The 26,019-nt window shown below is 63.1% G+C and overlaps 6 protein-coding genes across 7 annotated transcripts; 2 read left to right on the forward strand and 4 right to left on the reverse strand.

Annotated features, from left to right (window-relative positions):
- Positions 1 to 32: 32 nt before the first annotated feature.
- Positions 33 to 4,014, reverse strand: CHLRE_12g520200v5 (uncharacterized protein). The gene is made up of 7 exons (XM_001696878.2): positions 3,921 to 4,014; positions 3,142 to 3,645; positions 2,787 to 2,885; positions 2,208 to 2,418; positions 1,862 to 1,918; positions 1,169 to 1,483; positions 33 to 828 (listed from the first exon to the last, which is right to left on the reverse strand). The coding sequence occupies exons 2-7, from the start codon at positions 3,474 to 3,476 to the stop codon at positions 733 to 735; spliced, it is 1,113 nt and encodes a 370-aa protein (XP_001696930.1). The 5' UTR covers positions 3,477 to 3,645; positions 3,921 to 4,014; the 3' UTR covers positions 33 to 732.
- A 71-nt stretch (positions 4,015 to 4,085) lies between these two features.
- Positions 4,086 to 7,574, reverse strand: CHLRE_12g520250v5 (uncharacterized protein). Its single transcript, XM_043068370.1, has 3 exons — positions 6,932 to 7,574; positions 5,628 to 6,521; positions 4,086 to 5,067 (listed from the first exon to the last, which is right to left on the reverse strand). Exons 1-3 carry the CDS (start codon positions 7,433 to 7,435, stop codon positions 4,840 to 4,842), a joined length of 1,626 nt encoding a protein of 541 aa, XP_042918465.1. The 5' UTR covers positions 7,436 to 7,574; the 3' UTR covers positions 4,086 to 4,839.
- Positions 7,575 to 7,665: 91 nt separating this feature from the next.
- Positions 7,666 to 11,466, forward strand: CHLRE_12g520300v5 (uncharacterized protein). Its single transcript, XM_043068371.1, has 5 exons — positions 7,666 to 7,952; positions 8,151 to 8,311; positions 8,496 to 8,582; positions 8,758 to 8,901; positions 9,154 to 11,466. Exons 1-5 carry the CDS (start codon positions 7,817 to 7,819, stop codon positions 10,921 to 10,923), a joined length of 2,298 nt encoding a protein of 765 aa, XP_042918466.1. The 5' UTR covers positions 7,666 to 7,816; the 3' UTR covers positions 10,924 to 11,466.
- Positions 11,467 to 11,497: 31 nt separating this feature from the next.
- Positions 11,498 to 16,714, reverse strand: CHLRE_12g520350v5 (uncharacterized protein). Its single transcript, XM_001696876.2, has 12 exons — positions 16,448 to 16,714; positions 16,136 to 16,224; positions 15,841 to 15,923; positions 15,374 to 15,545; positions 14,829 to 15,017; positions 14,323 to 14,511; positions 13,939 to 14,025; positions 13,742 to 13,800; positions 13,383 to 13,525; positions 13,032 to 13,189; positions 12,506 to 12,677; positions 11,498 to 12,322 (listed from the first exon to the last, which is right to left on the reverse strand). The coding sequence occupies exons 1-12, from the start codon at positions 16,596 to 16,598 to the stop codon at positions 12,168 to 12,170; spliced, it is 1,647 nt and encodes a 548-aa protein (XP_001696928.1). The 5' UTR covers positions 16,599 to 16,714; the 3' UTR covers positions 11,498 to 12,167.
- Positions 16,715 to 16,814: 100 nt separating this feature from the next.
- CHLRE_12g520400v5 (uncharacterized protein) lies at positions 16,815 to 18,886 on the forward strand. The gene is made up of 2 exons (XM_043068372.1): positions 16,815 to 18,122; positions 18,371 to 18,886. Exons 1-2 carry the CDS (start codon positions 17,005 to 17,007, stop codon positions 18,534 to 18,536), a joined length of 1,284 nt encoding a protein of 427 aa, XP_042918467.1. The 5' UTR covers positions 16,815 to 17,004; the 3' UTR covers positions 18,537 to 18,886.
- A 4-nt stretch (positions 18,887 to 18,890) lies between these two features.
- Positions 18,891 to 25,834, reverse strand: CHLRE_12g520450v5 (uncharacterized protein). Of its 2 annotated transcripts, XM_043068373.1 has the most exons (18): positions 25,459 to 25,834; positions 25,134 to 25,246; positions 24,913 to 24,987; positions 24,643 to 24,736; positions 24,407 to 24,504; positions 24,108 to 24,200; positions 23,811 to 23,961; positions 23,109 to 23,301; positions 22,768 to 22,982; positions 22,557 to 22,702; positions 22,239 to 22,392; positions 21,842 to 22,023; positions 21,724 to 21,756; positions 21,153 to 21,281; positions 20,910 to 20,984; positions 20,547 to 20,675; positions 20,207 to 20,377; positions 18,891 to 20,079 (listed from the first exon to the last, which is right to left on the reverse strand). In XM_043068373.1, exons 1-18 carry the CDS (start codon positions 25,616 to 25,618, stop codon positions 19,390 to 19,392), a joined length of 2,901 nt encoding a protein of 966 aa, XP_042918469.1. In that variant the 5' UTR covers positions 25,619 to 25,834; the 3' UTR covers positions 18,891 to 19,389. The 2 variants fall into 2 exon arrangements, with proteins under 2 accessions (XP_042918469.1, XP_042918468.1); XM_043068374.1 differs by lacking the exons at positions 21,724 to 21,756; positions 22,239 to 22,392; positions 22,557 to 22,702; positions 22,768 to 22,982; positions 23,109 to 23,301.
- Positions 25,835 to 26,019: the final 185 nt, after the last annotated feature.

Raw genomic sequence — 26,019 nt, forward strand, 5'->3', positions numbered from 1 at the left:
AGCGAGAATGAACAGCCAGCCCTCTAAACAAACTGGAACCTGCCTTGCTTTACACCAGTCCTGTGAGAACCGATACGGTATGGCACGCCGGGTACTCTGACGACTGCGCTAACCGGGCAGAACTGTGTGCATCACTTGAGTTCCCTCCTATTATTCATCGGTGGCGGCATGCCACAGCCTCCGTCATGCAAGGTGCCCAACCGAAACGTGCACTATGGCCGCATCGTCCATTCACTCCTGGCCATGGACTACCAGGTGTGGTGGTGTGGTGGTGCAGGCCCCACTGTACATACACAGACTGCGCGCAGGTCCATAACTACTTCACTTCTTCAATATTGTGCCTATGCAGCGTCTTTCAGCATGAACACCAACCCACGGCACACGCCCGCCCCCCTCACGCGCCTCTATATCCCTTCATGGGCGATCCTCCCATTACTGCCAGGTCACTTGCGAAGGACACCTGCACGTCTTGGCCTGTCCAACTGTCATGGATGGCCTCTGAATCCCGCCTGGCCCACACGACCTCCATGACCCACACAACCTCCTTGCGCACCTGTGCACCCACATGTCACCCACTCGAGCCGCCCGCCATTGTCGTGGCACGGCAAGCCCGTGCCCCACATCCACACCACATCCACGCCACACCTACACCCACACCACATGCCCCAGAGCCCCTACACCAGCCCCCCCAGCCAGCTAGCTAGCTAGCCTCCACGCCGGCCCACCAGCCGCTCAGAGCGTGTCGGCCGACGCCGCGGGTGTGGTGGTCCTGCTCATGTCCGTGACCACCTGCCGCATGGCGTTCATCACCTGGGTCAGGTTGGTCACCTGCTGGAAGGGAGGCGAGCGGACGGGGGAAGCAGGCGAGAGGGAGAGGGGGAGGCATGCAAGGTGAGGAAGGCGGAGGTCTTAAGCACAGCGCACAGCACCGCGGCCGGCCTTGGTCCGGAGGAACAACAAACGTGCTGACTGGGCGGCTCAGATGTCAGGAAAGCACTTACATGCCAAGTAAAACTCTTCGACTAACCCGCCCCTGTCCCCCGCCAGCCACAATTGGACCTACAGTCGGCATGTGGCTCAGCGCACCTTCATCCACCCCATCTCACCTCACCTCACCCACACGAATCCCGCGCCCCGCCCCTCCCTGTCATGCCGACCAGGCCCGCACCTTGGTTGGGAAGCCGATGCGCTCCACACTGAACTCGGGCCCGGTGCGCGCGCGGATGTCCACACCGCTCGCGTCAATGCTGATGAACATGAGCTCGTCCAGCGGCCGCGCGGCAGTGCCCAGCTTGGCACGCAGCACCGGCGCAAACTGCTCGTTGAGCACTGTGAGGATGTTGTTGGGGTTGTTGAGCACGATCTCGTCGGGCGTGGAGGCCAGGTACTCGTCGGGCGCGATCCACTGCACGGTGCCGAAGCCGCCCACAAAGTAGATGTCCACAATGCGGTTCATGCGGAAGTACACGAAGTTGCCCGACACCTGGCGGCGGCGGGGGTGGGAGTGGGAAATAGGTTGCGGTGTTGTTGGTGTTGTTGTTGTTGTTGTTGGTGGTGGTAGTGGTGACGAGAACCAAACCATTTATGTGAGTTTGGAATTGATGGTGAGTTGGGGTTCCCGGCATGACGATGACTTGAAGGACGGCGGCGATGAACATGGAGCTTGGAAAGGGATGCCACTGGGGCGCAAGATGGGCTCAAGACTCCTGAGCCTCGCATTACACACACACACACGGCGGAATTGCTCCGTTTGTTTTTGTTTAACACACACACACACACACACACACACACACACACACACACACACACACACACACACACACACATCACCACCCCGCACTGCCAGCCGCGAATAACTCACCCAGCGCTCTTTCCGCTCGTTGCTGTGCTTGGCGATGAAGATTTCACGAGCCGAGTCCTGGGGGCGCACAAGAGAGCGAGCAGCGCGGGCAGGCAGCTGCTGGTACCGGCCACGGTAGACAGCAGTGGTCCCCTCACAACGACCTGCCCCGCCCCTTCCACCTCTGCCCCTCCCCTGGCGCCCTGGTCCCTGTTCCGCGTTCACCCCTGGCCGCCTCGCTCTGCTGCATTCGAGTCCTTCACCACGCACACAGGCGCTCTACCGGGCCGCGCATGTTCCCGGTCAACCCCACCCCCAACCAATTGGAGTTTGGTTGTCGTGACCCCCCGCAGCCCCATCCACCCACCTGCAGGTCCGCGGGCAGCTGATAGACGTCGCCGAAGATGGTGACGCGCGCGTTGGCCAGCCCCGTCCAGCCGGGCATCTGCACCACCAGGCTGCAGCGCGGCTCCTCGATCAGGTTGCGGCTGTGTATGGCCAGCGGGCTCAGGCAGAACACCGGGTAGCCGGCGCCGTCGCTGGCGAAGTCCACCAGCGTGCCGAAGGGGTACCCGGCCCTGGGCGGCGTTGCGCGGAGCAGAGGGGATGGGGGAGGAGAGTCGGCTGAGACGGCTGGTCAGAGCCCTTGTTTGATCCTCATTCAACCACGACCGGCGCCCGTGCGCCCGCATGACTTAAGCATGGACCGGGCCGGTGCTACGCGATATACCGCTCCAAACGCTGTCATCTAACCCCGCCCGTTGTAATTGGTTTTGGTAGAGTTTGGGCTGGTCTTTACAATCCCCCCCTCCTGCCTCCTACCGCGAGCACGCCTCACCCGCCTCCCACTACCGCCCAACTAGTCCCAGTCCCCACACCATTCCCGCCCCTCGGCGGCTCCCTACGCCTCAGCCTGCGCTGCCGGCTCCTGCTGCCGCCCCCTCACCTGCGGTGGTGCATGCCGCTCATCATGGTGCACAAGTGGCCGAAGCGCGCGTGCTCCACCAGGTTGCGCACCGCCACCGGCGGCGACGGCAGCTCGTATCTGCGGCTACCACGCAACCACACACGAAAAACCACCAGATTGCCTGTCAGCGCCTCCAGAGCGTTGCAATACAGTTACCAAGCACTGCCCTTTGGCACGAACAGGGCCCCTGGCGCTTCAGCACAGCCATCGCCCGTCACTCGGCAAAACCCCAGCCCAGCATCTGCCGTGCCGGCATGTCGTCCTGAGGACAGCCGCGGCCGGGCCTAAACAAGATCCCTCACGTGGCCGTTGATTCGTTGCGCCCCTGTCTCACCTCTTGGTGGCAGTCTTCACACCGCCCGACAGCGGCGCGCGGTGCAGCCCTGTCGTCTTCACCGGGCTCTCCATGATCACCTTGCTACTGCTGCTGTGCGAGGCTGCCTTTGGCTTGTCGCTCTCGTAAGCCAGGTTAAGCGACTCGGCGGGCTTAGAGGCTGACGGCTTGCCCGCAGCTGAGCCGTCTTGCTTCTGAGGCTGCGGGCCGTCGGCGGCCGCCGACCGCGCACGCAGGCATGGCCGTGGTGGCGGCTGCCGCAGGCTCAAGGGCGCACGGCCGCACGAGCTGGGCTGGGCACCAGCAGTGTGTCGCAAGAGCTGTTGCACTTGCATGTTGACGCGATGGAGCTAGGCTGCTATAGATGTCCGGAAAAGGGACGTCACCCCGGTGCCCGCGGTGTTCAGGGGACCGGGGACGCACTAGTCCGCAGTGCCCGCGGACGGCCTCTCCTTGCGCTGACTTCGGCTGTCCACTTAAAGTCACCACCTGAAGCGTCGTGACCTGGAAAATAACAAGCGGGGGAGGCCGAAACACACACACACAAATGTCGCGGTGACAGCGCAAGTTTGTGCAATCGAACTAGGGATATGCGCGGCACCCCATCCGGAATTGGCGGCAAACGCACACTAGTTTCAAAAGTTGGTACCCAAGTCTTATTCGCGCATAGAAAATTGCAGTCAGCTTCTGTCGGCGCTGCGGTGCCGGCTGGCTTTCCGCAGGGCTTCGGGCCATGAGTCCAGCCTTCATCCTATCGTCTTTACTTATTATTGACTCACCCAGCCACGACAGGAGCAGTGGAGTCGCGGGGCTTTGGAAGCACGGAACGTCAACAAGAAGCAACGCACTCAATTCGTAGCAGTTGTGAGGTATTTGTTTGCATGCATGTGCTGTGTGCTGTATAACTATGGAATTGTGCTGACGAAGCGGCTCATGACCTGCACAATGGGATTGGGCTTACCAGTCTTTAAGCTTTCGACTTCAAGCCGCAATTCCTTTGGATTGCCCCAATGCGTTAATGATGTCGCAGCATAGCAATGCGCACAGCAAGCCTTTGTGCGCTGATCCGCATTCCCGCCACAGCACCCTCAAAGCGGACCGTGCGTGCGTTCCCACTCCGTGGCCCCACCCCTCCCCAGACCCGGCCCTGCACCCACGCCCAGACGCTGCACGTTCTACATCAAAGCATGGCAAACCACCTTACAACCCTATCAATGCAAGCACAACCTCAGTGCAAATGATGGAATGCACGGTGTGCATCTGCGAGCAGCTTCAGAGTCCCCCTTCACTGAACATGCAGTACAAATTCGCGGCGCACGCCTAGCACGGGCGAGCCGCCTGCAGGCACCTGTGCCTTGCTGCTCCGCCCTGCATGGGCCCGCTCGCACGCGCCCAGGGGATTGCTACCACTGGCGTCCCCTCCGCCCACTGGCAGCTACCGGGTCCCGTTTGACTGGAAGCCCCTACCCGGCACACTGCAAGTGCAGTGCAGCGCCGTCTCCTCCTCGTGCGACTCCAGCTGTCGCCCACCCTGAGCCGCAAGGTGCTACTCCCTTGCCTCCTGTCCTCGCCACAGCTCCTGCTGCCACGCCTCCACCGCGCCTCACATCCCAGCGTTGCAGCCACGCCCACTGCTGCTACTGCCTCCCTTGCTGCAGCCTCCGCCGCGCCTCCGCCGCCGCTACGCCGCTACAGCCGTTACTCCGCCAGCGGCATGAGCTCCTTGCGCTTGGACTCGCGGTCCTCCAGCTCGCGGTCGTTGAGGTCGCGCGTGGTGACGTGGATCTTGGACGGCCGCTGCACCTGGTCCGAGCCGTCCGTCTCCTCCTCCGCCGGCTCCTCGTTGGCCGACCCCATGACACGCTTGCGGCTGCGGTCGCGCGCCAGCTTCTCCTCGTCGCGCCAGCTGCGCAGCTCCAGCTTGCCCTGCGGGGCGCGAGCAGACACGGGTGCGTGCAAGTGTGGTTGCTGTGGGGCCAGGCAGAGGCTCATGAGCACCAAAGACGGCTACGCCGACTGTACTACCGCACTACCGACGACAGTGGAATCGTGCTTTGTTCGTGATATCCGTCCAGGCTCATGTCCGAAGGCCGGTTAAATAAGAGCAGCCGTGGGATAATCTACTGAATGGTTGTTCGGTATGGTGCCCTCCGCTATGCGGATATCCCGGGATTGGCAATCGACTAGACCAGCCCGGGTGCTTGAGGCACGTGCAGCAGTACAGTCATGAACGAATAAGTGGATATCCGTCCAGGCTCATGTCCGAAGGCCGGTTAGATAGAAGCAGCCGTGGGATAATCTACTGAATGGTGGTTTGGTGTAGTGCCCTCCGCTGTGCGGATATCCCGGGCCCACACACGGAAAGAGCTGGCCCGGGTGCTTGAGGCACGAGGCTGCACAGGATGCCCGTTCATCCCTCCGCATCCCCATCACCATACCCCGCCCCGCCCACCCCCCGCCTGCAGGAGCTGGCCCCGCAGCCCCACCTGCATCCTGTAAAAGCGCGCCGCGTCCTTGTCCAGTCGCAGCGCATAGTGCACAGTGTCGCGCTTGAGCTCGTAGTTGTAGTCCTTGGTCCACTGGTAGTCGCCCTCCAGGTCCTCCGGCTGCAGCACCGGCTCCGCCTGCGCCTGCGCCGGCTCGCGCCCCTCCGCCGCTGCCGCCGCCGCCTCCTGCTCCTGCTGCGCCACCTGCGCCGCGGTGCGCGCCACCATGCGGTCCACGTCCTCGCGCACCAGCAGCGCCATGATCTTGAGCTCGCGGTCCTGGCCCGCCTTGGAGATGTGGTGCGTGAAGCCCTTGAGCAGGTAGTGCCCCACCAGCAGCTGCGGCCGCTTGGCGGACGGCAGCCCCGCCATGGCCTCCTGCCCCACCACCGCTGCCAGCTCCTCCCCGGGGTCCGAGTCGTGGAAGGTGGTGAGCAGCAGCTTGTGCTGCCAGGCGGTGGGGTCGGGCAGTACCGGCAGCACCTCCACCGGCTTCAGCGCCGGGTTGCGCGAGTGCACCGGCTGGGCGCGCGCCGCCTCGAAGGACGCCTCAATGGCCCGGACCTGCGCCTCGCGGTCGTTGAGCTCGCGGTCGTCCAAATCGGTGCCGGCCGCCACCGCCGCCAAGCGTCGCTCCGCCGCGCGCGCCTGCAGCACCTGCTTCTCCGGCAGGCCCTGCTTGGCGGCGCCGCGGTTGTCCGAGGCCGAGATGTAGGTGGTGCGCATTAGCCAGGACACCTTGGTTACGTCCACGTCCTTGGAGCGCGCCGCGAAGCTCTTGTGCCGGCCGTCGGCGGCGGCCGGCAGCGGGCTGCCGCCGATGGCCAGCGGCCGCGCGTCGTCCTTTAAGAGCGCCGCGTCCGCGGGGTCCATGGGAACGGCCTGATCCGGCACCTGTGCACATCGTATGCCACAATGTAGCGGCCTTAGACACACAGGTGCGCAAGCCAGGAGGGCAGGTTGCGGCCACAACCCCCGCGGCGTTCGAGGCACTGTGGATGTAGGCGGCACCTGCACGTCGCAGGCGGACTGGGGCCCAGAGGCTGCTGCAATCCAACACGTGCTGGCAATCGGCGGTGGCTGGCATTGCCCTGTGTGCCCTCCCCGTGCCCTGTCCGACGGGGATGGCCGACGCAGGCAGCGGGCGCGACACCCCAGAACTGCAGTGACTACCGCTCACACCATGGCGTGGCCCCATCGTCCCGCTGCTGCACAGGAGGTGAGGCTCCGTGCCTCAATGCCCCATGATGTCACGCTTGGGGAGCCCTGGCGCGACTGCTAGTGAGCCCGCCCGTGCGGCCCACCTGGTACCGCTGCACGTCCAGCGGGGAGATGGTGATGTTGGGCGGTGTGAGCAGGTCTCTCCGCGCCTGGCGCTCCAGGGCTGTGAGCCCGAAGCGAGAGAGCACCTCCGGCTGGATTTGCGAGACGAGCATTTTCGGGTCCGAGGGGATCTCCGGCAAGTCATTCCTGAACCGAATGTGTGCCAGGAATGGCGTGTCTCGCCGAAGTCTATTTTCTGCCGCTATAGGTATAATGTTGCTGGAAGCGTGGTGCGCTGGCGGGGGTGGAGCAGGAGCCTGGTGCCCGCGATGCCCATGCGCGCTGCTGCTCCCTGGCTTGCCGCCAGGCGGAGGCATGGCACGGAATCCAGGCGGAGCATTTTGTCTCCCACTAGAGTGTCCATGCTTGGGTGGCCGATAACCAGCAGGCCCATAACCCCCGCCTCCTCCAGGCGGAGGCCCCCCTGGTGGCCCTGGTGGTGGGCCAGGCGGAGGAGGCCCTGGATAGCCTGGCCCAGCCAACATTGCAACTATCGGGGGCTATCAAAGCCAGTATCAAAGCATGTTCACTGCAATTGTGTCAAAAACGCGGTTCATAGGCATCGCTCACTTATGCGCAAGGTATGTGATACAGCAGTTTAGTATACAGAACATTGCCCACACGAAGGGGACGACAATTTGGCGAGTGAATTGCATTGAATCCAAAGCTTCTGTTCTTCGCAGCGCATTATTACGAGCTGGCCTCCCCAGTAAGCCGAACTCCCGTGCTACAAAGGGAGAAAGAACCCTTCTGCGCTACCCTAGCACTATTCTTGAGCTTTCGATCGATTCCTTCGCTCGCTTCTTTCTGCCAGCGGTGTCAAGGCCGGCAAGGCTCAAGTTCATGCCTAGAATCTATTAGGAACTATGACGGCGATGCTGCCATATGCCTCGGGGCCTGCAGCGCACAACCATGTCCCCAAGAAGCGCCACTTGGACCCCACCCTAATCGCAATCCTCGTCCTCTCCTGTTTCCTGGCATTCGAGCACTTTCACTTCCAGGGTGAGCTGCGCTGCATCGCTGGGCGCCGGGGGCTGTTGCAACGGGGGGCGGTCGTCGCTGGCAGCGCAAGGCCTTCTGTGCGCTGGCACGGTTTGTCTGCGCGCACACGTCCCCAGTTGTGCCCTTCCCTCCCGGCACGCACTTTGCCGGCTCCCTGTCGTGTCTAACCTCATCTACTGCCAACCGCACTCCACACAGGGCGCCTGAAAACGGTGGTGGAGCTGGAGACGTCGCTTTCTAGGCAGCTGTCCGAGCTCAAAGCCTCTCAGGCGCAGCAGAGTACCCAACTTCAGCGCATCACGCCGAAGCTAGACCAGATAGACAGCAGCGGCACCGGGCTTGAGCGACTGCGGGATGAGGTGAATTGCGGTGCCTTGCAGTTTGCCGGCCGGCTTGTGGCACGGAGTATCAGCAGGCGCCACGCACTGCAACGCCCCACCGCAGGCGCCCTGCCAGACGCCCCTCGGACCCACGTACCTACGTGCGTACTACTCGTTACAAACAGTGGCCTCCCCCCAATCCACTGCCCGTGTTGCTGTGCAGGTGGCCAAGTATAGCTCTAGCCTGTTGGACCTGAAGACCACGGTGGAGGAGCTGCAGGCAGCCAACTCAACTCAGGAGCTAGCGAAGGTGGGCACGGGCAGGGGCAAGGGCAGGGGCACAGGCAGGGGCACAGGCATTGCAGCTGTGATGCCGCGGCGGGGCCACGAGTCTCCCGGATGTTGGGTCGGCGCTGTTTCACATGTCCGCATATGCCAATACTACGTTTTGGTGGATGTCCCTTCTTTTTGTTGCCCAACACAAGGGGTTGGAGCAGCTGCGTGCGGATGTGGCGGCGCTGAAGTCTTCTGCGTCGTCGTTTTCGTCGGGGGTGGCAGCCGGCAATGGCACGGAGGCGGCGGCGCAGCTGGGCTCGCGGGTGACGCACCTGCAGGCTGACGTGGCGGCGGTGAGTGGCGTACGGTAATCCGCACGGCAGGAGCAGGGGCATTGCTGCACCTGCGTGTGTGCGTGCGTTTGAAGTCATACTGCTGGCACAGAGACACGTGCAGGGCCGCACACGGACGTGCATGTTTGGACACGAAGCCAGCTTAACGCCGGCCTGTCGTCACGGTTGCTTGGGGTCACAGTAAGGTGGGATCTGTGTATTAGTGAGCGCATCACGAAACCCTGTGCCTCCCGTCCACCCCCGCACCCGCAGCTGTCCTCCAAGCTGGACTCGCACAACAGCGCGCTCAAGACGCTGGCGGACCAGCTGTCGGCGCACCAGAACTCCACCATCTCGGCGCTGCAGCAGCAGACCGCCGCCGTGAGTGAGGCGCTGGAGGCGCACCGCGAGCTGCGCAGCCGCGTGGACGGACTCAAGCAGGTGGGGCCGAGCGGGGAGACAGCGGCGGCAGCAGCCACTCCGGTGGCGGTGGTGCCGACCGGGGTGACAGGCGCGGGTGCGGGCGCCGAAGCCAACACCACCGCAAACACCGGGACCACGGCCAGCACGGATGCGGCCACTGCGGGCGGTGCGGCAACGAAGGCGGAGGCCCTTCCTGATGCGGGCAAGCTCGCGGCGGCGGCCGCTGCGACTGGTGCGGCCGGCGCTGCCGCCGGTGCCTCCACGGACACAGCCACTGCCGCTGGTGCTGCCGGCAACGGCACCGTCGCGGAGGCGGGCGCTGGTGGCGCGGTGGCGGACACGGCAAATCGGACGGTCACGGCGGGCTCCTCCCTTGAGGAGGACGACCACCTGGCCCGGGACACTTCCGGCCTGACCCTCATGAGCGATGACACCGACGCCGCAGCTGCGAGCACTGTCGCGGGCAACACGACCAGCACTGCGGATGCCGGGAACACCACCGCCACAGCCACCACCACTGCTGTAGGTGCTGGTGCGGCCGCAGCTGCTGCCAATGCGACGTTGTCGACGGAGGCGGTCACCAACGCCACCTCGGCGGCAAACACCACCAACGACACCCGCACGACGCCGTCGTCAGGCGCTGCCGCCGATTTCACCACCCGCATCGGGTCCAACTGGAATGTGAGCATGGTCTCCAGCGCCACCTCCACCGACGCCGCCAGCAGTAGCAACACCACAGCGGCCGTCTCAAACAGCACTAGCGACGGCACTGCCGCCTCCAACAGCACAAGTAGCAGCACGGCCGAGGCGCTGGCCGAGGCTGCCCTGGCGCTGGTCGGCGTGACCGGCAGCAGCAGCACTGGCAGCACGACCAACGCGACCGCAACGGAGGCGTCGTCCTCAAACTCGACCTCGGCAGACGCCGCTGCCGGCGCGGCGGCTGCTAGCAACGGCACAGCCACCGGTGCTGCCAGCAGCAGCAGCACGACGGAGAGCGCGGCCGGCAACAGCACATCCACAGCCTCCAGCGGCTCCACCACCACCGGTGCTGCTAGTGCCGCTACTGGTGGCAATCACAACGCCTTGGATGCCCTGCACGCTCTCGTGACCGGCACCAGCAGCGGTGATAGCAACACCACTGCAGCCACAGCAGCCACCAGTGCCACGTCCACCAACACGACGGCCGCCTCGGCTCCAGCCCCTCCAGCAGCCTCCACCAACGCCACCACCTCCGCCAGCACCGACAGCAGCAACACCACAACCTCCGCCGCCTCCACCTCTAACAGCACAACGGCCGCGGCTGGGAGCAGTGCGCTCAAGCTAGCGCGCGAGGACAAGCACAGCCATCAGCGGCCGCGCGGCAACCGCATCGGCGCCGGCTCTAGCTCAGTTGCCGGGCGCCGTGGAGGCCACTTCGACCGCATGCGCGAGGCCTTCACCAAGCAGAAGAAGCAGCACACGCTGGCGGGAGGCGATTCCGCTGCTGGCAAGGCGGGCGCCGGCAGCGCGGCGACGGCAGCTGACGGCGTGGCGGACGTCGCGGCGGGGGCTGCCACTAGCGGCACGGCTGCCGACGAAATGGTGGATGAGGAAGAGGAGGATGTGATTGCGAGGCGGTAGATGGTGGGGCAGGGCAGCACTTGCCCGCGCCTCATGTCGGGTAAGGGCACGTCGTGGCTCTTAGTAGTATCTTGAGTGCAATGGTGATCTGAAGGCGAGCAGGTGATGTCGCAAGTTATGGTGATTCATGACCAAAACGCAACGTCGTGCGGTGTCGTGTGCGACGAAGTGGGCACTGCAGCGTGTGTGAGGCAACGAGTGATGATGAGATATTTCTGTACACTCTTGGGACTGTACTCCTTGAAGATGTGTCATTCCTAGGTAGCGGGGTCGTGGGGAGTGAGCAACGTGAGCGTAGCGTTCAAGGCGTAAGAGGCCGATGGAGTGGGGAGAAATCGGGTGGCTGCCAAGGGGTGCCTCGTGTGACATGGTACGCGCAGGACTGGGCGCCCCCTGTACGCGCCCTCAGAACGCTCAAAGCTGGGTGCTGCTGTCCATCGCGCATAGACACATTAAGCCATGTAGCATGGGCATGGAGTACAGGCTGGCGCGTCGGCGGTCGAAAGTGTCCCTGTTTCAGGTGTTGATCTCTCCCTCGATAGGGCCCCACCCAAAGGCACAAGGCCCGAGGCAGCGGAATTCGAAGTTACAGATTTGCGGGATGCTCCACCTCAAAGCAGCCCAGAACTGGGACCCCTTGGCATCGGCCACATGTTACCCCGGTGTGCGGTGGTACCGGTGCGAACATTATAACCCTTGTGGTCAAGCTAGCACCGGGATAAACGCTACGCCGTAGATCGTGCGCACCCCTGTGTGCCACTGCACAGCTTGGCTGTGCAACTGTGTCGGCATCGCCCCAAATCAACTCTATCCCCACCAGATGCAAGGCGCCAGGCACGCTTGCAATGGAAGCATCGAAAGCAAAGACCTGGGAGCGCCGGACTGTTTACGGCCTGATAGGCGAAAATACAGCGTGCTGGAATACGGTACCCTACCATGTGCACCCACACCACGCCTAACCATGCATTGCGCCGCCTGCGCACGCGGCAGGCATGCGCTTGCATACTATCACAACACCCCCCCCCTCAGCTCTGCAGCCTTGCCGTTGCAAAATTGAATGTGGGGTGGGAATACGCTGCACACTTCGGGATTCCGCTAACCTGCCCCTTGCCCTGCCCCATCTCTCCGCAGCTCTCCTCGTGTCCGGCCGACTCCCCCAGCTCCATCGTGCCACCGCGCCACACACACCACAGCCGTACCCACCCTGCTCACCCACCACCCCGGCTTCCTGCCCGCCTAGCTGCCTAGGACTGCTTGAGCCCGGACGCGGGCGGCACGGGCCCGAAGTCCGTGATGATCTCGCGGTGGCACGACCACACCATGCGGATGGCCTCCGGAGTGCCGATGCCGGCCCCGCGCGGGTCGCCCGCCGGGCCGAACCAGTGGTTCTGGGGGGCGCCTGTGCAGCCACAACCGGGTGGGGTGTTGGGGCAGGCCAGCAAGAAGGATGCCAGACAGACACTGTTTGCTGTTCGGTACTCGTGGATTTACCTGCTGTGTACAAGCAGTTGATTGCAATCATCCCTCATGCTTGCACTTACGCAACTAGACACATGCGCACGCTGAAGAGGCGCCCACTCACCCGTGGTGCGCGCGCGGATGCCGGCATAGGTGGTACCGTTGACGGTGTGTGCGAGCACGTGCTGGATGAAGTTGATGTCGTTGGACACGATGGCGGCGGTCAGGTGGTGGGTCATGCGCTCGCACGCCTCCAGCACCAGCGGCAGCTGCCCGTCGCCGTACTCCGTCACCACCTGCACGGCAAGGCCACATGCGGGTTCGGGGCGGGGATTAGCTGTTCATGGAGAACGGAGTGCTTGAATCTTATTATGAAACGCCGATGTCCAGTAGGAGTAGCAGGCTCATAACGTGGGTGCGTCAACTTTAGTTACCACACAGGGGGGGGGGGGGCGGAGTGTGCAGGGGGTCACAGCAGTGCCCAGCCACACGGGGCGATGAATGTGCGGCAGGCGGTGTGCTGGCGCGAGGCCCCGGCTGCCTGCCCCCTGGTTGTCGGCGGCTTCCCGCGCCAATCCGCACAGAGGGCGCCCATCCCCCCTCCATGTGCGTTTCCGCCGTCTACCATGCGCCCGACCGCTGGCGCGCACCTGGAAGGGCCCGAACACCTCTGTGGTGACTGTGCCGAAGTGCTCGGGCTTGAGCGCCTCAACCAGCGGCACGAACACGGCGGTGGGCTGCACGGCGCCGTACACGGCCGGGATGGAGTGGCCGGTCAGCGGCTTGCCGCCGAACAGCACCTTGGCACCTGGGAAGGGGGAGGCGGTGATGGAGGTAGTAATGGGGACGTGGCGAGGGCTTCGCAGGACGTCATGATGAAGGGCAGGAGTGCACACCCCGGTCCTTGCTGCAGGAAGCCCAAGCACAGGGTAGCACGGTGGCGCCCCTCTGCACACCCACCCACACGCCCAACCCACCCACCCGCCCATCCACCGCCCCACCTGGGATCTGCAGCAGCTTGTTGGTGTGCGCCAGGATGGCCTCGGTGGTCCACGTCAGCACCGGCCCGATGGTCAGGTCGGAGAGCTGCCGCTGCGCCGCCGCCGCCGCCATCTTGTTCAACAGGCCCGCCTGCACCCAGTTGCTGTTGCGGAAAGCGCAGCGAGCCGAGGTCAGCAGGTTTGGGTTTCGGTTTGTAGCCCGGTGGAAGAGAGGGCGTTGAGGCAGGAGAAAACCCGCCACTACACACGTGCGCCCGGCAACACCCCCTTGCTGCAACGACTTGTAAACATCATCTCGTCTTCATTGATCATGCATGGAACCCACAAACCGCCAAAGCGGCTGCACCCGCCCCGCCTACCTGTGCGCGAACAGGATGGACTGCGCACTGCACTTCTGGCCGCTGCATGCGTATGCGTCCTGCATGTGTGAAAAGGTTTTGAAACCGCAGGTGAGCTGCATTAGCTTTACGAACCAACATGGTGTTTACGACACGCCAACCGGCTGCGCCCATCGCTAGCCCCGCTGCTGGTCCCACTGCTGGTCCCGATGCCGCACCTGGTCGCACTGCCACGCCACGTAGTCCACGTTGCTCACGTCCGGCCCCATGATCTTCCAGTCAAAGCCCGCGTCCTCCAGGAACACCTGGGGTGGGGTGGGGTGGGGTGCGCGCGGCGCAGCATGATGCGAGCGAAAGGTGCTAGGCACAGGTGCCATACATTGGCTGGTCCCACCCCTGACCGCGAATGCCAGGAGCAGGGCCCGCCCGCTGCCCCACCCCTACCTTGCAGCGCGACTGTTTCCTTACGGGATTGCTTCAAAGTTAACCCCCCCTACACCGCCAGGCTCGCTAAGTAGCCCACTCATCAGAAAACACCGCATGCCGCTCGCACTGTGCCCGGTCCCCTTTCGCCCGACCCCCTCCCTCCGGGCCAAGCGCACCTTGCCGTGTGTCTCCACCGCCAGTCGCTCCGCCACCCGCTGGCTGCCCGTGAACAGCGTGGAGCGCGGCTCGGCCCGCTTGATGACCTCGCCCACGGTGGCGCCGGGGCCGTGCAGCAGGTCCAGGTCGGAGGCGGGCATGCCGCAGTGCGCCAGCAGCCGCACCAGCTGCTCCGCCACAACCGATACCTGCCAGGTGGGTGGGGCGAGCGCATGTTTGCCTTGCCCTCTAGGCAACTGTGCCTCCGACCTCCAAGCATATGATACATGCCGCTTCACGTTCCCCGGGCTGGTCCAACCCCCTGCCTGGTGTGCTGCCTTCCCACGCGGTAATCCTGACTACCCGTTACCTTCTCCCCACGTGCGGCATATCCCTGCCCCTTCCCCTCGCCCCCACCTGCCCCCTGCTCCCCCTCCTCCCCTGCCTCCCCTTGCCCCCTCCTCCCACCCCCCCATGGATGGCTACCCCCCCTTGGCCCTGCCCCCTCCTCCTGCCGCCGCCGCACCCGCTGGTCCACGTGCAGCAGCGGCTTATTGCCCATGTACAGGGCGCCCATGAGCTGCAGCGCCGGGATCTCCAGCGGGAAGTTGAAGGGTGTGATGAGCGCCACGGGGCCGTACGGCCACCGCGTGCCGCTGCTGGTCTGGCCGGCGTGGTCGCCGGGGTTGGTGAAGCCGCGAGCCAGGAAGCGGACCTACAAGGCCGAGCGCGAGTGAGCGAGTGGCGGAGTGATGAAGGGGCGCAGTGCATGGAAATGAGAGCGGCTAGCCACGGCCAGCTCAGCGGTCCCGGCAGGCGACGGAGTTGCACAGTAGTGAAGGGACGCAGCCGCGTCATAGCCGTCCTTCCCCGACCACCCACCAATTCCTTCCTCGGCTGCCCCCGACCGCTCTCACAAACACTGTCCAGGCTACCTCGGTACCACAAACACCGCCCAGGCTACCCCGTTGTCAAAGCATATGCCACGCTCTCCTCCTCGCTCTTGTGCACTGGGCTCGGTATACTTTGGGCTGGTATCTACAACCCCCCGCCCGCCCGCCTGCCGCTCACCTGGTCGCCGGTGAAGTTCTCAAAGAACTTGCGCGTGACGCGCACCTCGCCCAGGGCCTGGTCGTAGCTCTTGGGGGCCACGCGCTGGATGAGGCGCGCGAAGAAGTCCTCCACGGCCGGCTTGCGCATCTCCGCCGCCACCCGGAACGACACGTCGCCGTACAGCAGGTAGCTGCGTACGGCGGGTGAGGCCGTGAGGGTGGATTTGGGGGGGTGAAACGAGTATTAACGGGCCGGGGCAGCTGGCTTGCAATCCAAGCGTGGCTGCAGCATGCGTGCAGCAAGTCTGGTGGTGGTTGTGAGGCATGAATGCTAGGTTGGAATGAGGTTTAGGAGCTTGTGGTAGCAGCGATGGGTGAAAGGGACGGGGAGAACAAGGGGGGGGACCCGGGCAAGACACGGGGCAGCAGGCGGTTGCCGCACGGGACAGGAGTTGCCAGGAGTCGGGACTTCAGGCGGGGGCTCACCGCTGCGGGTTCTTCAGCGGGTTGTGCAATCCGGACTTGGGCACCGCTCGCAGCGACTCCACAAAGGGGGTGATCTCATCCACCTACAGCAGCGGTGCGGTACAGTGCAGGGAGGCGGCCGCGCCTGAGGGTGTTGGCGTCCTGCTAGCAGGTCAAGCAGCCCAGCGCACGGCCCTACCACGTACGTATCGGCGCATGCACCCCATGTTTGCGTGGCCTGCTAGAGGCGCCAACCTGTCTCCCATGCAGGTCCCTTGCATGCCACTGCGCGGCTGCTTCCCAGACAGTCCCGCACCTGTGTGTGCGGCACCGAGATGAAGGGCTCCCCGTTCAGCGGGTCCGGCAGCTGCCGGGACTCCCGGCTGCCGGTCCAGCGCCCCGCCACTGCGACCAGCGTTCACGTGTGCAGCGGATTCGGGCGTAGGGGTAAGCGCGGTCGGCGGAGCGCCAAGCGCCGAGGTGAGGCCCACACGCGCGCTGTGGGTGCACTTTTCTGCCGCACGTGTCGGCGCGTCAAACCGACGCAGCGCCCGACCGCTTCAATTGCGCGCAGTTGACCTCTAGGGCTCCCCGTCGGGCTTCATAGCTCGTGTTTTGCGAAGCTTACCGAGGTTCTGGCAGCTTGCGGGGGCCGCGCCGCTCAGCTTTTTTGGGTCGACCGTTGCCCACTCCGTGAACTGACGGGCCAGGTGCAACAAGGACGGTAGGACGGGTGCAGCGCTTCCCAGCGCTGCCCCCCGCGGCGCGAGGCCGAGCATTATTGCCTTACAATCGGAAGCGCAAGTCGGTGTTTCGTTGGCAAAAGCACGATAGTGCTGGGTTCATGCGTAACAATATTGTGCTGTGTATACTTGTATTGCGCTAGATCACCGTCAAGGGGTAAGGCAAGGCCAGCGCCAAAATGCACTCAATTGCAATGAAACCCGCCCCTTCATACGCCATTAGGCCTGTCTAATCATGTGCGCTTGCCCATCGCCCATTTATTCGTTCCAACATCTATCATATAAGTGGAAGAGACGCACAAAGTTCCGAGGGACGTATTTTGTAGCCGACCAGCCAGAACCTTGCCCAACACGATCGAAACATAGTACGCGATAATCAAACAATAAGAAGCTAGGGCATAGGGGCTCTGGGCCCCTGACTGGTGTGTTTCTGCTGGGCTCAATGCTGGCTGGTGCGCTGCGTGGGTGCGCCAGCGAGTCCGCATTTGCATGGCGACAAGTGGTTTCTGCAGCTGCGGCCGCAGGATCATGCAGCGGCTCGGCAGGTAGACTGATGGTGTCGTCGCCGTGTGGAGTGGCGCAGACTTCCTCACCGCTGCAGCGCTGGCTCTTTCAGGGCTTGCGTAGCAGCTCAACGGGAGCGGCGAGCATCAGCGGTGGTCTCAGCGAGGCCGGGAGTCTGCCGCCGCTGGTGTTGCGCCGGGTCGACGACGAAGCCCTCTCGCCACACCCTCCTACCACCGACGTGGGGCCGCTCACGGTCCGCTACCCCTTCCCCATCGAATACTACAAGGACCGCGAGGCTGTCATATACTCGCTGGACGAGCGGCCTTTGGGGTTAGCGCCGCTGCCCGGCGCCGCCTTCAACGTGCCGGTTCGTATAGACATCCTGCACCGCGTGGTGCGCTACTGGCGCGCCAAGTGGCAGCAGGGCACGCACAAGGCCAAGAGCCGCGCCGAAGTGAGCGGCGGTGGCAAGAAGCCCTGGAATCAGAAGAAGACGGGCCGCGCGCGGCAGGGCTCCATTCGCTCGCCGCTGTGGAAGGGCGGCGGCGTGTCGCACGCGCCACGCCCCCGCTCACACGCGCACGCGCTGCCGCGCAGCACGCGGCTGCTGGGCATGCGCTGCGCGCTGTCGGCCAAGATCAACGAGGGCCGCTTCTTTGTGGTGGATGACCTCATCAACCTGCGCGCGGCGCCGCTACAGGACGCCGATGACGCGGCTGCGGCTGCAGGGGTTGCGCAGCCGGCGCCCCTAGCCTCTGGCTACCTCTCAGCGCTCAAGCCCGCGAGCGGGCCTGGCAGCGACAGCAGCAACAAGAACCCGGCGCGCTGGAGCCGGCACGGGCTGTCGCCGGCGGACCGGCCCATCCGGGAGTACGGCGAGCTGAAACGGCGGCTGGGTGCGCTGACGGAAGGCAGCTTCGGCAGCTCGTGGCTGCTGGTGGACAGCGGCGAGGCCGGCCGCGACGGCGGGCTGCGGCTGCGCAAGCTGCTCAAGTGCTCGGTGGTGATGGAGGTGGTCTCGCCGGAGGAGCTCACAGTGTACCACGTGCTCAAGTGGGTACGGGCTGGGGATTTGAGGGGCGGAGGGGGCGGGGCATGGGCGGGAGCGGCAGGCGGGCAGGTGCTTGGGCAGCGGGGTGGGCGGGTGTGCGGGCCGGAGCCAGGTGGACAAGGGGGGCCGTGGCGGGGATCAGGCCTGTGATAGATACACGGTCTGCGTCGCGGCGACCGGCGCCATAACAGCTGCAGCAGTTGCACGGCCTGACATCCCATGCACTGCTGCCGCTATCTCTTGCTAACAGGTACCACCGCCTGGTGGTGACGCGGGACGCGCTGCAGCGCATCAGCGAGGCGCTCACGCGGCCGCACCGCGTGACCAAGCCGGTGAAGCACGCCTGGTGGGCGCGGCGGCGGCAGGCGATTGATGCGGCGGTGCAGGAGCTAACGCAGGCGGAGGCGCAGGCGTGAACGGGCTGTGCGGAGTAGTGTCCGAGATTGATGTGTCCCGGAGCGGGCTTTACTGAGGGTTGAAGTGCTTTCAAGGTGGCGCTCCTTTTATGGCAGCGTGTCAACGAGTGGTGTGTGTGAATCGAGGCTGCACAAGGGGCAGAGCGTTTCTGAGTGATCTGTGATTCCAAGTTAGGATGAGCGGATCTGAGCCCGATGACTTGATACACAGACTGCGGTGGCGCCATCGGACGGAGTGTTGAGGCAAACGCCCGGTCGAGGAAAACTATTGTCGCAGTGTCGCTGCGGGTGTAGCCCGTGGCGAGGGGCGCCATGGCATTGCAGCGCAAAGAGCAGCGTACATTGAAATCTGCGGAATCATAGGCTTTACAGACCAGCCCCCCAGGCTAGCGACCTGAAGCATGAGAAGCAACATACCGTACTTCGTGCGTCCACCCAGCGCCGTGCGCAAGCACAGTGCGCACGATGCTTTTCAAGGCACCTTCAAAGCATCATGTCTTGCCTTGGTCTTGCAACACCAACAGCCATTCTGCTCAATAGCAGCGCTTGCAGCGCGTTTCTTGTCCCTGGGACCGTACTGCCCCTTAGTGCCAGTAGTACTCCAAATGGCATGGCAGCCAAGCCCTGCGTGTCCGCGCATGCAGCTCCGGTACTCACTCCGCGCAGCTGTGCATTCACCCACACCGCAACATCTTCCAGACCCCACGCAACATCTTCCAGACCCCACGCCTTATCCAGTCATCTTAAATCCTTCATCTGCCTCGCTCGCTATGCGCTCAGCTAAGTGAGTCCTCATCAACGGAAGCTACTTCCTTGCTCATCCTCCGCCTGCTGCACACTCCTACGATCCTCTCTACTCCGTGCGCATGCCCGACCGCTGGCGCCGGCGCAGCTTGGCGATGCGCGGCACCAGCGCCAAGAACGCCACCACCACCACCAGCCACAGCACTAGCGCCTGCCAGGTATTGAGGCGGCCCAACAGCGAGTGCAGCGAGGGGCCCACCACCGGCGCGTCAATGACGGGCGCCTTGCCCTTCTTCCCATCGCCCTGCGTCAGCGACAGGTCCTCCAGGTCGCGCTGCACGACGCGGATGTTCTTCTTGCCCTCGTTGCCCTCGGCGCTGGCGTCCGGCGCCTTGGTCTTGGCCACCTCGTCGTTTGCGGACTCGGTGGTGGCGCCCTCGCCGTCCAGGGTGAGGTGCGACTCAGCATGCTTGGCCTTGGGCGCCTCCTCCTCCTCGTCGGTGGCCTTGGTCCTCTTGGGCACCTCGTACTCCTTGCCCTCCTTGGCGGCCTTGACACAGTCCTTGACCTCGTCAATGCCAAGCGACAACTTGTAGCAGCGCACCATGAGCGCCTTCTGCGTGACCTTCTTGGGGTCCGCTAATGCCTTGCGCGTGACGACCTTGGGCGGCGGCTTGTCGGGCGAGGGGCTCTCAGGCGGCGGCGACATGGGCGGCGGCGAGTCAACGGGAGGCGGCGAGGCGGGAGGCGGGCTGGGCGGCGGCGAGCTCTGCATCGCTGGCGATGAGGCGCGAACCTCCTGCAGGGAAGGGAGCGACACGCGGGCACGATATGTATGGCGTGTAAGTAACAGTTCGAGCACGTGTGTTACCACCGCCACCACACCCCGTGCCCGTACAGAAGTGGGCACTGCCGCACCGCTTTACCTGCTTGGGCGGCACCTCGTTCCGGGGGATGATTGCCACGGGCTGCTCCTGCTTGGGGATGACCAGCGGCGACTCGGTCTTGGGCGCGCTGCCGGCGCCGGCCTTGTTGTCGGGGTCCTCGGACAGCGGCTGTAGCTCCTTGGACATCTTGGCCAGCTTTTCCTCCAGCTCCTGAATAGCAAGATGCAGTGAAGCACGAGCATGTCAGCATGGCAATGGGGGCAGCCTAACCAGCTCAGCGCACAGACGAGCAGACACGCAAGCGACACACATAAAGGGTGGGGCGTGCTGAACTTGCGAAGCCTTGGTACGGTAAATGGCTAAAACCCGTACAACTTGCCTTGGTGGTGGTCTCGGGGAAGAACTTTTCAATCTTGTTGCACTTGTCGCAGGTCTTGCGGCAGTTCTCGGTCATGTAGTTCTCGTTCTTGGTGCACTCGCCCGACTCCTTCCACTCCTCGCACTTGGGCTGCGGGTGCCAAGTAGCGCCACGTACATGACACATACATGTCAGTCGGTCAGGGCGGGTGTTGGCGCTCAGCAACAGTAGGCCAGCAAATAACATGCAAACGCCGTAATACGGTTGGCAAGCACAGGAATCAGCAACTGCAGACATAAGCAAAGGACCGCGGTTTTGCCGGCAAACACAACATCACGCCTGGGCACCAGCAGGGTCATACCGTACCGCCCAGCCCTCGCTTACGTGGAAGTCCTGGCAGTCGTAGGACGCCTCTGCCTCCTGGATGAACTCGCGCGCCTCGTTGTACAGGCTGAACACCTGTGCACGTAGCGGGGGTGCACGCTCCATTTGCACTGCAGGTCCGACATTGCGCACCCGGTTTAAAAGTGTCGCAGAGTGCTGCCGGCGCATCGCCTTGGCAACACCAATTCTTAACACGGCAAACGGCTGCGCCCGCTCCGCCCCAACCCCGCGAGCTGAGCACACCTCCTTGCAAACCGACACCAGCTGCTCCGAGGGCGGGCAGTGCGAGATGTGGTAATCGCAGAAGGCCGCGTTCAGGGTGGCCAGCGTCTCAATGGCAAGCAGTTCCTTGTAGTAGCCAATGAAGTCGTCCTGAGGAGCACACGCGTGTCAACGGGATAGCAGACAAACAGGCTGAGCAGGTCGTCCAGGGCTACGAGCATGCTTTCTAGCTACTCTGAAAGCAGAGGACAGCCCACCACGTGAACCCCAGCAAAGTTTCATGAAGCGTGATGAACACCCAAGCATGTAAACAATGTGGCCATCAGGCCAACACTCGTTGCGGCAACCATCCCGATTGTGCGGCCTGAAGTAGAGCGAGCCCCAACACGACATGAAGGAATTGGAAGGCATGTTGACAGTCCGGCGCGGCCCATGCCTGCACCAATCGTCTGGGCGCCGCCGGCAGCGGCCCGGTTCCTGATGCCGCCTCGCAACGTGGCATGTCCCTCCCCGCACACACTCCACACGCAAAACACCCTGCACGCTAGTTACATACAAACGCGCGGCGGCGTCGCCGGGCCGACGCTCTCACCATGCTGGCCATATCACCATTCTTTGGAAACACCTGGAAAGTGATGCCAACGATCAGGTACGCGCACGGCAGCCCGGCATTAGGCATGCATGTGCCTCTGCCGGCTATTAGGACCTACCTTCCTCAGGCTGCTGGGCCGCGGGGGCTCAGGGAAAATACCGTGCGTGCGGCGCTTAGGGTCCTTCAGGTCCCACGGTGGGCAGACCGTGACATCAAAGTCATAGTGCCAGTGCTTGTCGAAGGAATAGTTCTTTCCGATCTCGAACAGCAGGCCATAGTGCATCAGCTTGGGAATACCCTCTGCGGTGAAGCACAAGCAGGATGACGGTGGAGGGGCGGTTAGCTGCTGTGTCAGAGATTATGTGCAGCGTGGCGGTACCACATAACACAAGGCTGGCACGCTAGTCAAACACACAATGGAAAGGCTAGTCTTTGCATTGCTACGTTGCTTTCCTTCATCTTTGAGTATTGCTGCTTTCTTTTGCGCGTTTCCGTACTCGCCCTGCTCAACCTACCGCGTGGCTCGTAGCCGGGGTAGATCATGGAGAAAGTATCCCACTTGTGCCATACATTATGGTTAGCTGCCCCAAAAGCATAACCATACATCTCAGAAATCCAAGGACGGTCACCAGGATGGATAGCATAGACATCACCCGACAACCGATAAGCCTGGGGAAGGAAAAGAATGGAAGGTTAGCCGGGGCCCTGCCGCGTGCAACCAACCCCAACCCGGACCCCACCCAGCTGCATACGTCCAGCCTTTCATCTTGAACAAATGCCCAACCCCAATGGACCCAGTTTCCCCGACCCAAGCGCAGTCGCAGACGAAGCACCTGATCATCAACGCGCACGTCCTCTGAAAACTTCAGCCAATCGTGCGACATGGCCTTCAGGTCGTCTTTATGAATGAAGAAAAACCCTCCGACCTGGTCGGCGCGGCGGCCGAAGGGGCCGGCCAGCGTGTCGTTGCGAGGAGGGACTGCGCGGGGAGGCGTTGGTTACGCTCTGTCCGTTGTCGGCCGGGGCTGCTGCCGTAGCACTAACCGTGGGGAATGTGGCGCACAGCCAGCTCGTTGGCCACACCAATCATATACGTGTAGCGAGCGCCAACCGCCAGGCCCTTCCTGGGACCCATGTTTTCCACAAAGAAGGGCCGCCGCAAGACCATGTCCGAGTCCAGAACCAGCACATAGTCGTGCTTCGGCACGTTGTGGTCCAGCCAGTCAATAACGGCCTCTGGCTTGTTATACGCCGCGTACCTGACGAGAAAAAGAAAGTTTGGTGATCCCTAGTTCGAGAGCAAACGCTGTGCGACGCAGTGGTGCCGTGGTGGGCCTGCCCCGCCGGGCAGCCCCTCGCACCACCGGCACACACGCGCAACGTACCGGTCGCCGGTGCGCTTGCTGTGCGTGGCGTCTGGCGCCACCCACGTATCCACCATTCCAAGTAGCCCCTTGTTATAATTCTTGGCCTGCTCCTCCGAGCAGCACATAACGCGGATCACACTGCCCGGCTGGCCGGACATTTTAAAGCTGAACGCTGCACCCACGCTCTGCCAGTCCGAATACATCTGACAATCTGTTAGGAAAGCGACGTGCACTCCCGTCCGGTTCGCGAAGCCCGGCTCCTCCGCTGAAGCGCCATGCTGCAGCGCGAGCAGCAGCAGGAGCGCCCCAAGAACCAGAGGCCCGTGAAATACGGCTACCATCCTGATGCCAGTGCACCTAGAGCGTCCCTAAAAGACCAGCGCCATCAAGCGAAACTCCGAGGAAGCAATTCGATCGTTTGTGGTTAACGGCTATTGCGTTTTGGGTACTGGTGTTCTTTGCTTTATGATAGGTTGTACTTAGTGCTCGCCGTCACCGGGGTTTCTCCAGTTCGACAGCTGGCCAGGCTGGATGGGGTGTTGCGGCGGTTCTGCCTCCTTTTTCGGGTTGGTTCACCCGCGCTCCCGCCACCGATGCCCCAAGCTTTCCAAGTCACCGTCACTGCTAGCAATTTGTTATCCAACAATAGCCCACGTTCTCAGGAAGAAGGCGTTTAGCCGGCGTTCGGGACACAACTTTGATGCTGACGAACTTGCTCACCAGTTGGGCGGTAGGTGGGGTACATCATGGTCTTCTTGTCCCACTTGTGCCACACGTTGGCCTTTGCCGCGCCGAAAGCGTAGCCGTACATTTCGGAGATCCAGGGCTTGCCGCCCTTCTCAACGTACTGGTCACCCGTCAGCCGCCAGGACTGCGCGGAGCAGCGGCCACGTGGGACCAGTCAGTGTTTCCCCCGAAAACGCAGCCACTTACCTTGCAGCACCCTCCCCCACGCGCACGCAGTCCGTACCCGAGGTCCCACCGCTGCATCCTGTTGCCACATAGCTAACGGCTTACCTCGGGGTCCTCGCGCACGTCCTCTGTGTAACTGAGCCACAGCGGCGCCACGCGCTTCATGTCGTCGCGGTGCATGAAGAAGAACCCGCCAACCTGTGCCATCCATACACACAAGCAGGTCCTCAGCTAACGCTTACTGTATCTTGACGACTCCGCTAGCCGCGCAACAAAGACTGTGGTCCGCACAGCCTCCCAAGTATATAAACATTAGCAGGTAGAAAGGCGCCATTCTGTCCGCGCAGATTTAGGCAGCGCTTTGCAACATCCGTTCGGTCAAAGCTCAGAAGCGTGCTGCGCACCTGGTCTCCGCGGCGGCCGTAGGGTCCCGCCAGCGTGTCGTGACGAGGCTCAATTTCCGGGATGTGGCGCGTGGCCAGTTCATTGTTGACACCCACCACTGCAGGGCAGGGCAGGGCGGCGTTGCCGTCAGCACCATTTCCCTGTTTGTAGTTTGTCCCCAGTCCAACGTGTGCCTGGACATCTGCCCCCAGCTGTTTGTTGTGCAACAACAGCAACCGCATAGAGCGGCACTCACTGTAGGTGTAATCAGCTGACACACACCAGCCGCGGGTGGCATTGAAGAACTGCGGGTAGAACGGCCGACGCAGGTACATGTCCGAGTCCAGCACCTGCGGCCATGCACAAGGAAGGGCGTGACTGGACTGGGGAGACGCGAGGCGGACAAGCGGGCCCGGGCCTGGGCAGCACCACGTCCACGCAAGTCGCATTGACCAGCCGTGCCATGCAGACGCAGCCACGCACTGGGTTCTAACCCTAGAGTTCTGCCTCCTCCCGCCCCACCCACCAGCAGCCAGTCCTCCGGCGGGTCCACGTGCTTCAACCAGTCGTACACAGCCCCAGGCTTGTTGTAAGCAGCATACTGCAGCGCGCATCACGACCCATACAAGACATGTACTTCAACTAAGAGGATGGAATGATCGGGGTGAAGGGCATAACCTGCAGGACACGCTTCGCAGTGAGGGGCAGCCCTCGTGACATGGGTTCAAGCTTCGGCTCCACACTCACGTGGTCACCCGTCTTTTCATTCTTCGCAAACGAGGGTGCAACGTGTGTGTTCACAATCGACAGCAGCTGCTCGTTGTAGCGCTTCCGCTCCTCTTCTGTGCAGCACATGATGCCTGCAGGCGCGAACAGCAACGGTGGCGCGTGGAGCGGCTGGTGACGATGTGTGGTCACGCACGGGGCTGGGGTGCGGCCAGCGCCTTGCGGCACACCCGCCCACCTCCAGCAAGCTCCAACGGCTGCCCCTGCATCCCTAAACGAAATTCCCACTATCAGGGCCTCGACCCCACCCCCCCACCCCCCCTGCAACACCCCTTGCCAGACTCACGCGTAATTTGCGAGTCGCGCGGCTGTCGGGACCGTTTATAGCTGAAAACCATGCCGACAGTCTGCCAGTCGCTGTACATCGTGCAGTCGGTGAGGTATGCGATGTGCACACCGTGGCCACCACCAGCGGCGAGCGCTGGCAGGAGCTGTAACATCGCCATGACCACTACTGCCCCGGTTAACTTGCACAGCCATGAAGGCCGCACAACATCTCTATGCAACATTCTTCTATATGCCGTCAGAGCTACTATCTAGATCACTGCTACGAAAAATTATATGTGCTACGGTCTCGACCTATCGAGGCCTTTACTTGAATATGGGCATGTTTCTTTGCGTGTGAATGTATTTGGCAAACGCGCTTGGAGGATTGTGGAAACATGCCAAGCTACACACGGAAGTGCCACACACGGAAGTGCCACTTGTGCCGGAGCGCCCGGTTTCCCGCTCCCCCCCGCTTCTGCCCTTGCCCCCGAGCTGCATGCCTGCAGCCCTTCCCCTGCCACCCCATGCCGCCACCACCACCAGTCATTAGCAGTAGCCACAACTGGCATACCATGCTACT

This window comes from Chlamydomonas reinhardtii, chromosome 12 (assembly GCF_000002595.2).
Source record: "Chlamydomonas reinhardtii strain CC-503 cw92 mt+ chromosome 12, whole genome shotgun sequence".
NCBI classification, from domain to species: domain Eukaryota; kingdom Viridiplantae; phylum Chlorophyta; class Chlorophyceae; order Chlamydomonadales; family Chlamydomonadaceae; genus Chlamydomonas; species Chlamydomonas reinhardtii.

Bases quoted from the DNA above. Each gene is read 5' to 3' on its own strand.
- CHLRE_12g520300v5 (XM_043068371.1), top strand. From the start codon at position 7,817: ATGACGGCGATGCTGCCATATGCCTCGGGGCCTGCAGCGCACAACCAT. The intron at 8,583-8,757 runs GTGGGCACGGGC...GCCCAACACAAG, and splicing joins CAACTCAGGAGCTAGCGAAG to GGGTTGGAGCAGCTGCGTGC. The intron at 8,902-9,153 runs GTGAGTGGCGTA...CCGCACCCGCAG, and splicing joins TGCAGGCTGACGTGGCGGCG to CTGTCCTCCAAGCTGGACTC.
- CHLRE_12g520200v5 (XM_001696878.2), bottom strand. From the start codon at position 3,476: ATGCAAGTGCAACAGCTCTTGCGACACACTGCTGGTGCCCAGCCCAGC. The intron at 1,484-1,861 runs GTGAGTTATTCG...CGCCGCCGCCAG, and splicing joins ACGAGCGGAAAGAGCGCTGG to GTGTCGGGCAACTTCGTGTA. The intron at 829-1,168 runs GTGCGGGCCTGG...CCCTTCCAGCAG, and splicing joins GCATCGGCTTCCCAACCAAG to GTGACCAACCTGACCCAGGT.
- CHLRE_12g520400v5 (XM_043068372.1), top strand. From the start codon at position 17,005: ATGCTGGCTGGTGCGCTGCGTGGGTGCGCCAGCGAGTCCGCATTTGCA. The intron at 18,123-18,370 runs GTGGGTACGGGC...TCTTGCTAACAG, and splicing joins ACAGTGTACCACGTGCTCAA to GTACCACCGCCTGGTGGTGA.
- CHLRE_12g520450v5 (XM_043068373.1), bottom strand. From the start codon at position 25,618: ATGGCGATGTTACAGCTCCTGCCAGCGCTCGCCGCTGGTGGTGGCCAC. The intron at 20,985-21,152 runs GTGTGCTCAGCT...CTACGTGCACAG, and splicing joins TGGTGTCGGTTTGCAAGGAG to GTGTTCAGCCTGTACAACGA. The intron at 20,378-20,546 runs GCAAGTTGTACG...CTTGCTATTCAG, and splicing joins TCCCCGAGACCACCACCAAG to GAGCTGGAGGAAAAGCTGGC.
- CHLRE_12g520250v5 (XM_043068370.1), bottom strand. From the start codon at position 7,435: ATGTTGGCTGGGCCAGGCTATCCAGGGCCTCCTCCGCCTGGCCCACCA. The intron at 6,522-6,931 runs GTGGGCCGCACG...CGATGTGCACAG, and splicing joins TGGACGTGCAGCGGTACCAG to GTGCCGGATCAGGCCGTTCC. The intron at 5,068-5,627 runs GTGGGGCTGCGG...CGCGCCCCGCAG, and splicing joins CGCGCTTTTACAGGATGCAG to GGCAAGCTGGAGCTGCGCAG.
- CHLRE_12g520350v5 (XM_001696876.2), bottom strand. From the start codon at position 16,598: ATGCTCGGCCTCGCGCCGCGGGGGGCAGCGCTGGGAAGCGCTGCACCC. The intron at 16,225-16,447 runs GTAAGCTTCGCA...CGCTGGTCGCAG, and splicing joins CGCAAGCTGCCAGAACCTCG to TGGCGGGGCGCTGGACCGGC. The intron at 14,512-14,828 runs GTGCGGCGGCGG...CCCACCTGGCAG, and splicing joins TGCTGCACGTGGACCAGCGG to GTATCGGTTGTGGCGGAGCA.